At 32.7% G+C, this 17,313-nt stretch overlaps 1 protein-coding gene across 1 annotated transcript; it reads left to right on the plus strand.

Annotated features, from left to right (window-relative positions):
* Positions 1–11,688: 11,688 nt before the first annotated feature.
* Positions 11,689–13,373, plus strand: LOC145109700 (lignin-forming anionic peroxidase-like). Its single transcript, XM_079046890.1, has 4 exons — positions 11,689–11,994; positions 12,118–12,300; positions 12,386–12,551; positions 12,660–13,373. Exons 1-4 carry the CDS (start codon positions 11,770–11,772, stop codon positions 13,052–13,054), a joined length of 969 nt encoding a protein of 322 aa, XP_078903016.1. The 5' UTR covers positions 11,689–11,769; the 3' UTR covers positions 13,055–13,373.
* The last annotated feature ends 3,940 nt before the right edge of the window (positions 13,374–17,313 follow it).

Here is a 17,313-nt window from a genome sequence, read left to right on the forward strand (position 1 = left end):
TAATGTTGAATCAAAAGAGGCAAAGGAATTTGTAAATGCAAACAAGAATCACTACCATCAATAGGAGCAAATAACAACAAGAATAAAGGATGAAGAAAAAAAAGCATCACAGGGGCACTTTATGATCAAGGATGAAGAAACACCATCACAGGGGTGTAGCACGTAGGAGCAAAAAAAAAGAAAAAAAAAGCAACAATATTACAGCTAGATGCATCAATAGCAACAAATAACAACAGCAATCAAGGATGAAGAAAAAAGAAGCATCCATGCCTTCCTGGTCGGTTTATGCATGACGGAAAAAAAAAGAAACACAAACACAGTTCCAAGTCGTCGATGTATACCAGACGAAAAAGGAAGAAACCGCAAACCTGATCGTCGATGGCTTGCAGGTCGTCGATGGCACGTCGAGAAGAAGGAATAGCGAAAGGCAGCAGAATTGTGAAGCAATTGATCGACAAAAGGGTTTATGGGTTTATGTATCGTTTTTTAAAAGGGTGATTAGGTAAATTCTCAAATCACTAAAATTAAGCAATAAACCCCCCCCCCCCCCCCCCCTTTGCTTATTAAAATCAGCTTATTTAGCTTATTCCTACCACAATAAGCTGATTTTTAAAGATTCATATCCAAACACTTAAATTCAACTTATTGTGGTGGAAATAAGCAATAAGCAATAAGCAATAAGCATCCACTTCTTTCCCTATCCAAAAACCCCTAATTACTACAAATTAGATGGTATGTAAATAAAAAAATGATGTTTTTTTCCCATATCTACCTTCCACTCAAAAGTGGAGTCGAGCTAGGATGTTGTTATTCACGCTCAAAACTAAGCTGAAAATCATTTTTAAATCTCATTTTACCATATAGACACGCTATTTAATTAAGTTATTCAATTATTTTAGGATGCTACTATAAACATAAATGGTCAAATAATGAGGATATACATATAGTACTATTTCACTCGCAAAAGATATACAAAACAATTTGTGGGTACGTATGAAATTACCATATTTTATTGATTCAAATTGCATTATTTTACGGAAAAAAATAGTTTTATGTAACTAATTATAGATTGATTTTTGATAAACGATGTTCGTGAAATATCAATTTAGCAACACTCTTATTAAAAGTCAAAAACCACTTTGACTTGGCTAGCACATAATCATTATTCATTAGCAACAAATCCATCACGATATAATAAATCCTTTGTTGTAAATTTGACGTAATTAAAACAAGATTAATAAAACTAAACTAATAACCTTAAGAAAGAAGAATGGAGATTTGGAGAGAATTTGATAACTTATATAAAGTATTCAAATTGGTGTATCTTTTACATATGTAATGGTGCTATTTATACTAGTTAAATCACTAGACATAATTAATAAGTTCTTACACATATTTGACATATTTGTTATAGGAGTTGAAAATAACTCTTACACATTTGACATTAGGGTAGAAAATGTTGTCATCCACTTATTTACAACACTCCCCCTTGGATGACATCATTTCAAATTAGAGTTCAACCTTGAAGTACTGCCTCATTAAAAACCTTGCTAAAGAAAACCCAGTGGGAAAAAACTTTAGCGAAGGGAAAAAGAGTGCAGTGTATAGTTGACTCCCCCTTATTTAGACATCTGTCACATTATATTCTATGCACATGTCGCATTCCGATGCCATGGACATGTTTCCTGAAGATTGCAGTAGGAAGTGTCTTCGTAAAAAGGTCTGATGCATTGTTACTGGATTGAACATATTTGATTTCAACTTGATGGTTCTTTATAAGCTCTTGAGTGTACTCGAAAAACTTTGGAGGTATATGTTTTGTCCTGTCGCTCTTGATATATCCTTCTTTCATTTGAGTAACACATGCTGAGTTATCTTCGTATATTAAAGTTGGACCTATATCTTTTTCAAGTCCACGTGAAGTTAAAACTAGATGTGCCATTGATCTCAACCATGTACATTCTCTACTAGCTTCATTTAGTGCAATTACTTCAGCATGATTTGAGGATGTGGTAACAAGTGTTTGCTTTTGAGAACGTCAGGAAATTGCGGTACCTCCATTCATGAATATGTATCCAGTTTGAGATCTAGCTTTATGAGGATCAGACAAATAACCTGCATCTGCATAACTAATCAAGCTTTCTTTTGAATTGTTAGGATAAAATAACCCTAAATCACTAGTTCCTCGAAGGTATCAAAAAATATGTTTGATTCCATTCTAATGTCTTTTTGTTGGGGCTGAACTAAATCTTGCTAGCAAGTTTACAGCGAAAGAAATGTCAGGTCGAGTACAGTTGGTAAGATACATAAGAGCTCCAATTGCATTAAGGTATGGTACTTCTGGACCAAGGACTTCTTCATTTTCTTTGCATGGACGAAATGGATCCTTGTCAATATTTAATGATCTAACAACCATTGGAGTGCTTAAAGGATTAGAATTGTCCATGTTGAAACGTCTCAAGACTCTTTATGTGTAATTTGATTGATATACAAGTATTCCGTTAGGCATATGCTCAATCTGTAAACCAAGACAATATTTGGTTTTTCCAAGATCTTTCATTTCAAACTCTTTCTTTAAAAGTTCAATCACTTAAAGGATTTCTTTATTCGTTCCAATGGTGTTTAGATCATCAACATAGACTGTTATGATCACATATCCAGATGTTGTTTTCTTAATAAATACACATGGAAAAATAGTGTTATTTTTATAACCTTTACTTGTCAAATAATCGCTCAAACGATTGTACCACATGCGCCCAGATTGTTTTAACCCATACAAAGATCTTCGTAATTTTATAGAGTACATTTCTTTGGGTTTTGCACTTAATGCTTCAGGCATTTTAAATCCTTTAGGGATTTTCATATAGATATCACTATCAAGTGATCCATACAAGTAAGCTGTAACAACATCCATAAGACGCATCTCTAAATTTTTAGATACTGCCAAGCTGATTAAATATCTGAAAGTGGTTGCATCCATTACCGGTGAATAAGTTTCTTCATAATCAATTCCAGGTCTTTGAGAGAAACCTTGAGCAACAAGCCTGGCCTTGTATCTTATAATTTCGTCTTTCTCATTTCTTTTTCGTACGAAGATCCATCTATATCCTAATGGTTTCACAAGTTCAGGTGTGAGGATAATGTTCCCAAAAACCTTTCTCTTGTTAAGAGAATTTAATTCAACTTGCATAGCTTCCTTCCATTTAGCCCAATCATTTATTCTTTGACATTCAATGATAGATTGTGGTTCGGGATCATCATTCATAATATCACATGCAACTGAATAAGAAAATATTGCACCTATATTGTCAGTTTCATTTTGGTCACATATTCTATTTGTCTGACCATAATTTAGTGCATCATCCTCCTTTCCTGGGGGAATTTGAATAATTCGTGTTTCTCTAGGAACACTTTCCTCGTGATCTAGTGCATTTTCTGCTCCTCTTCTTTTTCGTGGGTTCTTATCTTTAGAACCAAATGGACTTCCACGATTCAGGCGTGTTTTAGACTCTTGAGTGACTTTATCATCAGATTGTCCATGTGGAATGTCAATTCAAGCTGGAACATTGACAGCTGGTATATATGATTTAGTCACCCTTTTTGTGTCAGTAAATGCATCAGGTAATTGATTTGCCATTTCTTGGAAATGCATTATCTTTTGAACTTCCATGTCACATTGCTTTGTGAGAGGGTCAAGATATGATAAAGAAGGCTCATGCCATGACACATCCTTTTCTGGAATCTTCTTTTCTCCACCTAATGATGGGAAATTTGCCTCATCAAATTGACAATCTGCTAGGCGTGTTGTGAAAACATCACCTGTTAATGGTTCAAGATATCTTATAATAGATACGGACTCATAACCAACATATATTCCCAACCTTCTTTGATGACCCATTTTTGTCCGTTGAGGTGGTGCAATAGGGACATATACTGCACACCCAAAAATTCTCAAATGGGATATATTTGGCTCTTGACCGAAAGCAAGTTGTAGTGGAGAATATACATGATATGAACTTGGTCTCATGCGTATCAATGATCCAACATGTAAGATTGCATGGCCCCAAACAGAAATAGGAAGTTTGGTCCTCATTATTAATGGTCTAGCTATTAGCTGGAGACGTTTAATCAGTGATTCAGCTAAACCATTTTGTGTGTGTACATGAGCAACTGGATGCTCAACAACAATTCCTACAGACATCCAATAGTCATTAAATGCTTGTGAAGTAAATTCACCAGCATTATCAAGTCTCACTCTTTTGATAGTATAATCAGGGAAATGTGCTCTTAATTTAATAATTTGGGCAAGAAACTTTGCAAATGCCATATTACGAGTTGATAATAGGCAAACATGAGACCATTTGCTGGATGCATCTATTAAGACCATAAAGTATCTAAATGGTCCAGATGGTGGGTGAATCGGTCCACATATATCACCTTGAATTCTTTCTAGAAATCTAGGTAACTCCCTTTCAACTTTCATTGGAGAATGTTTTATAATTAACTTTCCAAGGGAACAAGATGCACATGGTTTTATGCTGTTGGATTGAGGGAGCTTTTGGTCCTTCAATGGATGCCCATGTGTATTCTCAATTATCCTTCGCATCATTGTTAATCCTGGGTGGCCTAACCTATCATGCCATAAACTGAATGTCCCAGGATCACAATGTTTTCCTTCGACTACCATATTTGATTCAATCATATGTATATATGTATAATGCAGACCAGAATCAAGTGTTAGTAGTTTTTCAAGCACATGGTTTTTGTCTATAATATACATATATTTCTTATTTTCAATGGTCACAGTTTTTGTGTCATAACCTTTGAAATATATGTCATTGAAACTTAATAAGTTTCTATTAGACTTTGGAGAAAATAAGGCATTTTCTATACAAAAGCTTGTACCATTTGGTAATATAAAATGGGCTTTCCCGGTTCCCTCTATCAAGTCTGCATGACCTGATATTGTATGTATGACTGTTTTTGTTGGTACTAATTCTGAAAAATATTCCTTTGATTTCAGAATAGTATGTGTACTACCACTATCTGCTATACAAAGATCTCCAATCTTTTCTTGGTGTTTTGCTCCAGTTGGACTCATATTAAACTTCACATATAAAAGGAATAATAAGTGAATAAACATAATCATAATTATTATTAAAAAGAAAGTTCATTTATTGTAGAAAAGACATTACATGAAAAACAAACGAAGGAAAAACAGTTTTACTAGAACAATAATAGATTTTTTTTTAGTTTATGTCTTCCATGTCATTACAGAAATCAGCAACATTTAGCGGAGTGAATTCAACATTATCAATGAGGTTTGCTTCTTTTCCTTTTCCTTTAATGGACTCTTGATAAAGTTGACAAAGATGTGCAGGTGTGCGACAGGTCCTTGACCAATGGCCTGTGCTACCACATCTATAACATGAACCATCAGATTTTTGTGATGTCCCAGTGTCATGCCTTGCCACTTTGGCCTTATCTTGTGTGTGGACATTGTTTCTTTGTGAATATTGGTAATTATTCCTTTTCTGGCCACGACCACGATTATTATCTTGTCCACGACCAAAATTATGGTTCTGATTATGGCTTTGGTTTCGATTAAAATAGCCACGGCCTCGTCCTCGACCACGACCTCGCCCTCGTCCACGTGTATTGTTTCGATGACCATCAATATTTGTAGCATTTGCTTCAGGAAGTGCTACTGATCCCGTTGGACGAGATTCATGGTTTTTCATCAAGAGTTCATTGTTTTGCTCTGCAACGAGCATACATGCATTCAGTTCAGAATATCTTGTGAACTTTCGCATTCGATATTGTTGCATCAAGGTAATGTTTATTGCATGAAATGTTGAGTAAGTTTTCTCCAACATATCTTCATCAGTAACCTCTTGTCCACAATACTTGAGTTGTGAACATATTCTAAACAAAGCTGAGTTGTATTCATTTACTTTCTTGAAGTCTTGAAACCTTTGTGTTCTCCATTCATCTCTAGAATTTGGAAGTATAACTTCCTTTTGATGATCAAATATTTCTTTCAAAAGATTCCAGAGAATACTTGGATCAGTAACATCAAGATATTCAAATCTCAACATTTCATCAATATGCTTACGAAGGAAAACTTGTGCTTTTGCTTTGTCTTGTGTCAAGCAATTATTAAATTCATATATAGTATTTGAGATACCCATGAATTCAAGATGCATTTTTACATCTATCATCCATGACACATAGTTTTTCCCACTAACTTCAAGTGCTGCAAACTCGAGCTTTGCAATGTTGGACATAATGTAACTATAAATTTTAAACAAAATAAAAATTAAAATTAAAATCCATTTATTTCAATAAATATTACACAAAAAAAAGCGGTAAAGTTAACATTGTATACAAGCCTAAATGTAGATGGAATTCCATATTATCTTCGATGTTAAGGATTGGGATGAAAAGTAACATGACTATTATAGTCATGATTATCACAAAAGGATGAATCATCTTGAAGCTTGATTTCTTGAAATTGATTTATTTGATAGAAGAGAGAAATATTTGTTGTGGGTAAAATAAGCAGGGTAAAGATGTTTATTTATGGTAAAAAAAAATATAGTCGTTGTTTTTGCTGTTTATAATCGTTGCATATATATTCCCGTTGTGTATATATGTATATGTATTTTATAAATCATGTAATAAGACTTATAACTAATACATAACTTTACTAAGTAGAAACATAAATAAATATTAGTAAATGTTTAAATAAAATTATGAAGAGTATCTAAAATATAAATAAACATTGACATGTATAAATAAATATAATTTAAATGTTAGTATGCACAAATAAAAGTTAGTAGCATAATATAAATGTTAGTATGCATAAATAAAAGTTAGTTGCATAATATAAATGCTAGTTTCCATAAATAAAAATTAGTTGCATAATGTAAATGTTAGTATAAAAATTAGAATACATAAAGAAATGTTAGTATATGAAATAAAAATTGTTAGTAGTCCATAATGTATAAGTTTCATTAATTCATTAGTATTATTATTATTTTAATATGATTGAGGTTTTATAATTAATAGTGTTTTTAATAAGTAATACATACGTTGATCAAGATAGATGTGATTTTCCACTTGTTTAATAACCTTGATTAGAGCTTTCGTGCTGATAACGTGTTGTAAATTTGACGTAATTAAAACAAGATTAATAAAACTAAACTAATAACCTTAAGAAAGAAGAATGGAGATTTTGAGAGAATTTGATAACTTATATAAAGTATTCAAATTGGTGTATCTTTTACAATGGTGCTATTTATACTAGTTAAATCACTAGACATAATTAATAAGTTCTTATACATATTTGACATATTTGTTATAGGAGTTGAAAATAACTCTTACACATTTGACATTAGGGTAGAAAATTTTGTCATCTACTTATTTACAACATCCTTCATATTATATATTAATTTAGATTTAGATTTTTTTTTTGTATTTTTAAATATAAATAATTTATCATATATATTAACAAACTTTATATATATGATTTTTATTTTATGTATTATGAATTTTGTCCTTCCGCCACCCAATTTTTACACATTCAAAGTTTTATTTTTTTCCTTCTGGCTCCCTAACTCACACTTTTTGAACTTCTTTAATGGTCAGTAGTGTTTTATTACGACACAACAGATTTACAAGGTCTAAACTCTAACCTTCAACCCAACACAAAAATAAATGGTTTGCCACCACATGATTAATGTTCTAACTCGACACGACACAACATGTTTGTAAATCAATATATGGCCTTAAATATATGCACCACATGTGTAGTTTCAACGATTTGCTCTCTCTCTCTCTCTCTATATATATATATATATATATATATATATATATATATATATATATATATATATATATATATATATATATATATATATATATATATATATATATAGGAGTAGGATCAATTGAGAACACCCAAAAAGTTGAGAATGTGAGAATAATTTTGGACCCTTCAAATTTCAAAATTTGAGGCTGAAATTAAATTGGCATTTATTTAATTTCCAACTAATTTAAATATTTTTTAAATTTCAAAAAATAGGAAAAGGGTATGAAGCTAATTTTCTTTTTGATTATTTCCACAAAATTAGCAACTATTATATGGAAATTAAAGTCAGTCAACCTTATTAAAATAAATCAACCAAACTAGGTTATCACAAACCCTATCACCATGTCTCTCATACTTGTCGTCTTCATCATTCTCCCGTCACCACCATCTTCATTTACTTGTTTCTATGGATCAGTAATTGATTTTGGTTGGCAGTGTAGTTTCGATCTTGACTGGTTTCAATGGTCTAGTAGCTGCTTCGACTCGTAGGGTGTTAGATCGAAATTGTGTTTTCAACAAAGCTTCAATTCTGGTTGATCGAATTTGAGTCTTTGATGATATTTATTCTCAAACGAAGGAATGTTTTGGTGTCAGTTACGTGAGCTTTAATCTAATTGGTTTGCATTGTCGGTAGCATTATGGGATATTTTTTAAAATTTGTCAACAAATTTCGATGATATGTTTTCGTGTTTGTCAAAATCGAAATCACATGGTCAAATTAAAAATGTCACTTTGAATGGTGGTAATATCTTTTATCTAATTTATATGGTGTTTGATCCTTTCGAATTAACCAATAAAGGAATTACATGGTCAAAATTTGAAACGAATCTATTTAGCATGAGGCTTAAATTCTTTTGGCTGTTTCTACACATAATTTAAGTTTTTATGCCCTATATCTTTCAATTAGCATACATTTTTAATATCCAAGTTAAAGTGATTTTGAGTTTTAATTTCTTTGATGTCATAATTTTTGATTATGCGTTTTAATTTCTTTGATGTCATAATTTTAGATTTAATGGAATAACTTTTAAATATATAGATCAAGAGGTAAACTTTGAGTTTCAATCATTAATGATTATAACATTTGTTGTAGATGGATGCTCTAGAGAAGAGAAAAACATCAATTTCACCAACAGACAAAATTTTGAAGAAACGTGGAGCATGATGTTTCAATTTTGTATTCTTGTATTCTCATAGACGAATAGCTAATTATCACATTGTAATTTCTTTTATGTTTTGAGTTATTCATTTATGATACATATATAAAATAGTTATTTATACTATGTATTGTATTCATTTGTGATTATAGCTATATGAGATTTATTTTAGAAATTGTTCTTATTCATTTACAATTATAAATGTAATGATTTTTAAAATTTTATATTGTGCTTTATTCAATTACGATTATGACTGTATTCATTAAAAACAATAGCATTTTATATTTATGAATGAAAATGTGCGTTAATGTATGAATACATGGTTTTAAATCATTAACTATAATTTTGTCAATATTAATGTACAAATTCAAATTCTAATATAATCATTTACGATTGATAGTTTATTTATTATTATTTACGATTTACGCATGATTTATGTGAAACACGAGAAAAAAAATGATTTTTTAAAGATTTTTTTTTAGTTTTTAAATAAAATTCGGTAAAAATGATTTTTAGATTCCATTAACATAAAAAAAATCGAATTTGGTAACCGATCCTAAATTTAAGGGATTTTGATTGAATTTTATTTTATTTTAATTTTAAGAAAATATATAATTACTAATATGCCCTCATATATTGATTGGTCCAGAATTGTTCTTGCGTTCTCAATGTTTTAGGTGTTCTCATTTGATCATTCTCATCTCTCTCTCTCTCTCTCTATATATATATATATATATATATATATATATATATATATATATATATATATATATATATATATATATATATATAATAGGTGTGAGACTCGTGTATTACACGGGTTGATTTAAAAAAAAGATTAAACATTAAAGTGTAAACATAAAATATTTTTTAATGTACAATTTTAAAATAAGAAAGGAAGAAACGTATTTATTACAATTTAATATGATATATATGATATTTAATAATTTACATATATAAGTATATGACTTTAATTTTAAAAATTGAAACAAACCAAAATTTGACAAGTATCAAAAATCATGAAAGATTGACATGTGGCAAAAAAAACCTTCAGTTATTAAGGAGGATATATATATATATATATATATATATATATATATATATATATATATATATTATTTAGCATCGGTTGATGCTTACATTATATATACTTTAGGTAGATGATATTGTTGATGAGTTTTGGCCAAAAGAACATCCTATGTGCTCATGCAAACCCTAAAGCTTGGATCTAGGCTTCTCTATTGTACATGCAATTCATCCAAGACTTTCTAACCCTAGATCTAGTGTATATAATTCGAAATTGACATACCAAAACAGATCTAGATGATTACCTCTTCTTCAAAGCTTGAATCTTCTTATCCTTGGAGCTTAGAGTCACAAATGTCACTCCTTTAATGGCTTACAAACACCACAAGCAAGAGGATGATCTTGGAGAGAGGTTGGAAGCTCTTGAAGTCGGCTCTGGTATTCTTAGAAGTAGGGTTAGCCGATTTCAGGAGCCTAAAGGGTCTATTTATACTTGTGCTGTTAGGGTTTAAGTCAAAACCCTAATTGGATAGCTTAGGCCTTAAGCAGTCCAAAGAACCTTCCAGAATAAAAGCCTTGGACGAAATTAGATGGGCTCCCACTCTAATTTTCGTCCACCCCTTAAATCCAAAAGGATTCTCAGTCCAAATCAACTATCACACAATTGACAGTTCAAGTCCATTTTATTTAATTAATCTCTTTTAGCCACATAATTAATTATTAATTAATTTTTGTCTAATATTAATTAAACTATATGATTTCTCCTTTAATATATTATATATATAACATATTAATAAATCATAATAACCTCTTTATTCATAAATCATCCTATCATGTTGCTTTGGTGAATGCAACCTAAAAGGACCATACACAACCGGGTCAAGTACTTACCAAATATAGTTACGGGCTTAGACACTAATCCAACAATTGTATTTACAGTCTTACACCAACTCTATTGCCACAAATCATAACTTCATTGTGTAGTGAGTTCCCCCTGAGTGATGTTCACTTATTTTTCTTCATAACGGGCAACACACATACACACACTATTATACTCCTTAATTTCATTTGTCTCATAGGCCCCGTACGAAAAAAGAAAAAAATGGTCCTAAGTACATTTTTTTATATAAGAAAAAATCATTAATACTACGAGATAAGTTTATAATTGTTATAAAATTATAGTCAAAATAAAAATTGTCACTGTTCAGTCACTAATCTATCTTTAATCCGTCACTTAACGTACATAAAAAGGTTTAGGACCTCCTAATAAATGACACGAACCATGTACGGTCACACATCCCGCGCATGCTAGTGACGGTACATCCAAGGGAAAACGTCATGTGTTTTGTTAGAGAAGGATTTGAAAACTCTGGTTCCAGGAAGGCAGTAACCCAAGGTAATTACATTAAATGTACAAATTGGTGAAAGCAAATTTTAATTCTAGGTCAAGAAAAGTGAACTAAGTTATAAGTATCATGGCTCCACGCGCACACTACGCTTAGTCTATGTGGCTAATTCAACAAGCAAATAATAAATGAGATGGTACTCTTTCACCCAACTGAACCACTTGTATGCACCACTTGCCAGCCTTCTAAAGTATAGGTGCATATATATATCTCAAGCAATGACACTTCCCAGACAAACCTGCAACTTTTCAGTTCTTTAACAAAAACACACGCCGTTGATCTTTACTTAATCCGAATCTTCAACCAAATGGATCCTCGTCATTCTTTTCGAACCATTTATCCTTATATCATCATTTTAATTCTTTCATTGAACAGTATTGGGTGCAAAGCTCAGTTGTCTCCCATCTTCTACGAAAGCACATGCCCTAATGCACTCACCGTCATCAGAACTTCAATTAGGACTGCAGTGTCACGGCAACGTCGCATGGCAGCCCTTCTCATTCGCCTTCATTTTCATGATTGTTTTGTTCAGGTAGGTTTAATTCATTATATATAAGTTTCTTTTTCGTTTCCATGATATTTTACATTGTCGCCTGTGTTTTTTGACCTATACCTAGCTAACACACTTGCAACTTCATACTGGCGAAATTTGCAGGGTTGCGATGCATCTATTTTACTAAACGACACACCCACAACTGAGAGGACAACATTTTCCAATGTTGGGGTTGGAGGATACGAAGTTATAGATGCAGCAAAATCTGCTGTGGAGAATATATGTCCCGGCATCGTTTCATGTGCTGATATTCTCGCTGTTGCAGCCCGTGATGCTTCTGTTGTGGTAATTGACGGCTTAAATATTAATTTTCATATAATAAAGATAAAATCTGCATCTTTTTACTTATCGATAATTTAAAAACATGCAGGTGGGTGGTCCATCATGGTCAGTAGGTCTTGGTAGAAGAGATTCTACTGCTGCATATCCAAGTCAAGCCGACAGCGATCTTCCAAGAGCTGATCAGGATCTACAGTCACTCATTTCGGATTTTGAAGTGAAGGGTCTGAGTGAAAGAGACATGGTTGCTTTATCCGGTTAGAATTTATAATCTGTACCCTTTACATATGTCGCTGCATGCATGGTATCACCGACATTTATCTTTCTCCAATTTTGAAACTCATGAACAATATTTTTCGTATCAGGGGCTCATACTATTGGGCAATCACGGTGTGTTGCTTTTCGAGGCAGGATACATGGCAATGGGTCGGACATAGATGCTAACTTTGCTACCACACGTAGACGCAACTGCCCTTTGACTAGAGGAGAAGGAGATGATAACATGGCACCTCTTGATTTGGTGACACCAAATTCATTTGACAACAACTACTTCAGAAATCTAGTACAGAGGAGAGGTCTTCTTCAATCGGATCAGGTGCTCTTTAATGGAGGCTCAAGTGATAGCATCTTATTAGAGTACAGCAACAGCCCTTCAAGGTTTGCATCTGATTTTGCAGCAGCCATGGTTAGGATGGGAGAAATTGATCCCCGTACAGGTGCAAACGGGGTGATAAGGACTATCTGCAGCGCTGCCAATTAAGAAAAATAAAAAATTCAAAGTTATATATGCAAAAGCAGCGACATCTATATTAAATTGCCAGGACCATGTTTCTTGGGTCACATTACATTTATATTTCATAAATAAGTTTTGAGGGTTGAATTCATATTTGACATAAACTGAATAGTTTAATAGTAGAGCAGATTGTCGTCGTAAATTATTATTGACAAAAACTCATATTGTCTTTCCCCAATTGTAAATTATTATTGAAAATCTCTAGAGCGTTGTTTTAGTTGTCGTCGTGTAATAATGTCTCTACACTTTGGTGGTGTTTGTTTTTTTATTTTACATATGTTTTGTCTTTGCGGACCATATGCAAAGATTAGTATTTGCACAAAGGTTGTTTTGTTTAGAGGACTGCGTATCTAAAAAGGTTCTTGCGTTCTTCTTTCTGATGTAGATGCGGATTAGAGTTTTTTTAACATCTTCGGACATTTCCTAGCAAAAAAAAATTCCATTTTTTTCAAATGTGTGTTTTTTTCTATTTTGAATGCCTTTTTTTTCAAGTGGTTTTTTTGTAACCTCTTTAAGCATTAATGTTTTTTATTTGATTGTATTTTTTTAAATATTTTTGCATTTTAACTCCAATGAAATACAATAAATATAAAATATATCCGTTTACATAGCCCTCGATCCCGCTCCCACCCACACCCCGAATCCCCCGTTTACATAGCCCCCGATCCCTCACCCGAATACCTTTATCACCCCCGATCCCGCTCCCGTTCCCCCGTTTTATAAGCTTAAAATTGATTTTTTTGCTAAAAAAAACTATTATATTTTGGGCTAAAAAAATTATTTTTCATAACTTTAAAAGCTTAAAATCTAGTTTTTTAACAACTAAAAAATTAAAAATCCAACATTACAAATTCAACATTACAAAACGACAAATCCAACAAACGGGGCCCCCACAGGAGTACGGGACGGAAATACCCACTCCCGCCCCCGGTCTTGAAAATAATACGAGATTTAATCCCATTCCTGCCCCCGCCCCCGCCTCCGAATTTTTTTAAAAACTAATCCCGTATGGAATCGGGCTCCCTCGGAAGTTTTTGACATCCCTACTCAAACCTAGTAATTGATTAGAATGTTTTTTGGAGAGAGAGAGAGAGAGAGAGAGAGACTGATTTATTAATTTATTTTGTGGTTAATAAATTAATTAGAAATCAAAATAACTTATTTATTAATATATTATGAGAATAATATATTAATTAGAAATAGTATTCTTTAATTAAAAATTAATTGAAATTAATTTTGGGATTAATTGAATTAATTAAAAGTGGAAGGACTAAAAGTGACAATGTTCAAAAGTTGAACATTGACCAATTCTAGAACCTCCCATAAGGGGGACGGTTCTAGAGGAGTTCTAGAGGGTTTCTAGAGCTTTTCTTGAGCTCTAAGGAAACTTGGATGCCTTAGGGGGAAGGCAAAAGGATTAGGGTTATCTAAAATGAACCTGCATTATCCTTAGCCTCCCTATCACCTATATAAACCCCATTGGGTTATGATTTTCAAAATCACTTCATTCCAAAGAGAGAATTTAAAATTTTCCTTCCTCCTCCTCTCTCTGCTTAAGCCTCCAACTTGCTAGGGTTTAGGTGTGAGCCATTAGAGACACGAGACTTCTGGTGCTTGCTTTCTAAAGACCATCAAAGAAGGATTACTAGTTTATTTGCTATAATAAACTAAAGGTATGTTTTTTTCTTATAACCCATTTGTTAATTTTGAAAATAGCAATGTACTTTAGGATTCTTGATATTCAATAGTTGTTTGCAAATCATAGTGAGATCATAGATCCTTTTGGGTGCATATGAACTTAGGGTTTATGTTTTTTCCGCCAAAATGAAATTTTTGTAACATATAAAACCCATCAATGGTATCAGAGTCATTGTTCTCACTGATCTTGTACAAAGTTGAATAGATCAAAATTAGGTTTTATAGAAACTAAACCCTGAGGAGGCAATTTTCGAAAATCTCTAGGGTTCTTGAAACCCTAGCCTCCACCCTATATTTTTGAAATTTACAAGGGTTTTAGAAACCCTAGCCCCTTTTGCCTAATTTTCGAAAATTGAGGATCCCTTTTAGGGTTTACCTTGTTTCCTTATTTGTTATTTTTAAAAGCTTTCAAATTTGAACAATTAAAACCTGATAAACCCTAGCCTATTTTCGAAAATTAGAAGGCTTAGGATAATGATTAAATTTGAATTATATTATTAATTGGTTAATTGTAAATAACTATTTAATCCATAATGATTTAATTAATTTAATTATTTGTTTAATTAAAAGATAAAGATTAAATCAAAAGTAGTTTATTTTAAATTAATTTCGAAAATTTAAATTTAAAGCTAATATTTTAGAAAAGTTTTAAAATAGACCTTATACTATATATAATTTAAGATTAATATATTATATGTATAATACAAGTCAGACAAATTGTTAGTACGTCTCATTCACGAAGTCATACTATAAGGGGAGTTTAAGGAATCGGCCTATAAAATGACCGTCATTAGGTATCCACTCTTACCCACCGCTCTCTTTTATGGTGGATGGTCGTTAGCCGAACGGATTTGATAGGACATAATCTGTCACACCCCCAAACCGGAATGGCGGAAACGTTTGGGGGCGGAGGACGTCATGTATAGTATCACAACAATTGAATCATAGTAATCAAAGCAACAACAACCATTGTATTAATAGTATAATGTTTACATTATATTTGAATCATACACGATTGACTCCAAAAGTAAATAACAAGTAAAGACTCGAACTACTATGCTCCATCTTCTTGAACCCGGTGCGTGTATATGTCTACTAATGTCCTGAGAATACAAGTAGGTTTTGAAAGAGTATCAGCATAAAGCTGGTGAGTTCATAAGCGTTTTGTTTTGGAAAACTTTTCTTTGTTCTATCGAAAAGTGCGTTATTTTTCTCCAGAAAACCTTATATTTTCTGATGTAGTTAAGTAAAAATGATTCTTACAAGTTCTTCCTGCGAGTACTTAGTGTATACAAATCATATACAATCCAGATCGAACAAACAATCGATTGTGTGGTTTTGCCCCAAGCCCACAACCAAACAAGGAACAGGAAGTGAGGCGGAGGCCACACATTCCACTGGTTATCGGATCCTTATGTACATAATCCTGAAGTATTCACTAGATACTTACAAAGCTAACTGTATTGCTCCTTTGATGTCTATTGATATTGTTCCTCAAGAAAATCCAATATTTTCTTATGAAAAGCATGATTAACCCATTCCTTCTATGACTTCTTAGTTCATACTTGTTACGTATAAACCAATATCGGATAGACAGTTAAATGTGTGGATCTGCCCTAAACCCACAACCAAACAAGGAACAGGGAATGGGGCGGAAACCACACATTCCACAGTCTATCCGATATTCTTCATGCGTAACCTGGATGCATAAACTAAGGAGACATGGAATTAGTAATGAATATCCGTTAGTTGAATAATGAACCGCTTAATTTCAAAGTACTGATGTTTATCCTGGAAAATCCTATATTTTCCCTAAGTGTAAGTTATTGAATTATCTGTTCCAAATCGAAGAGTACAAGTATCTACCATACTTATATTGTTTAAGCATTGTTCTTTTTGAAAACCCTGGCTACCACCAGTAAGGTATATTAGTCTTATTACATAAATAAAACTAGTTGAAAACGTAGAGTCCTATATCATGAAAGTGTTGTTAATACCCTCCTGTGATCACTTAGCACATATGAGTTATAGAAATCTAGATCGAACAAACAGTCGATTGGGTGATTCTGCCCTAAGCCCACAACCAAACAAGGAACAAGAAATGAGGCGGAAATCACACATCCCACTGCAAGTTGGATGTTAATTTCATATTACCCTGATGTACATACTAAGTCATCACATAGTTACTAACCCTCTTGACTGATTGTTAAGTACATTATTACGTGGACGAGTCGTTGTTTCACTTGTGGATTCTTATAACCCTACTATGGACGTTCAACATTAAGATGTACTCGGATGTACGTCGTGAAAAATGACGTTTGTCACCCTAGGTTGACTGTAGCTAATAGTCAGGGTGCGGGATTGTCACTCCCTGTGGATTCTTATAACCCTACTATGGACGTTCCACTTGAGGCTTCCACACTATTGGGGCTAAGCTCTTAAAGTTCAAGACTTCAAGCAACATCAAAGGTATGTCATCTAACTAGAACTTTGTAGTATGGTTGCTTCATAATATGCTAGTTAGGATG

The sequence above is a fragment of the Lactuca virosa genome, chromosome 4, assembly GCF_052849685.1.
Source record: "Lactuca virosa cultivar CGN04683 chromosome 4, Lactuca_virosa_CGN04683_v6, whole genome shotgun sequence".
NCBI lineage: Eukaryota > Viridiplantae > Streptophyta > Magnoliopsida > Asterales > Asteraceae > Lactuca > Lactuca virosa.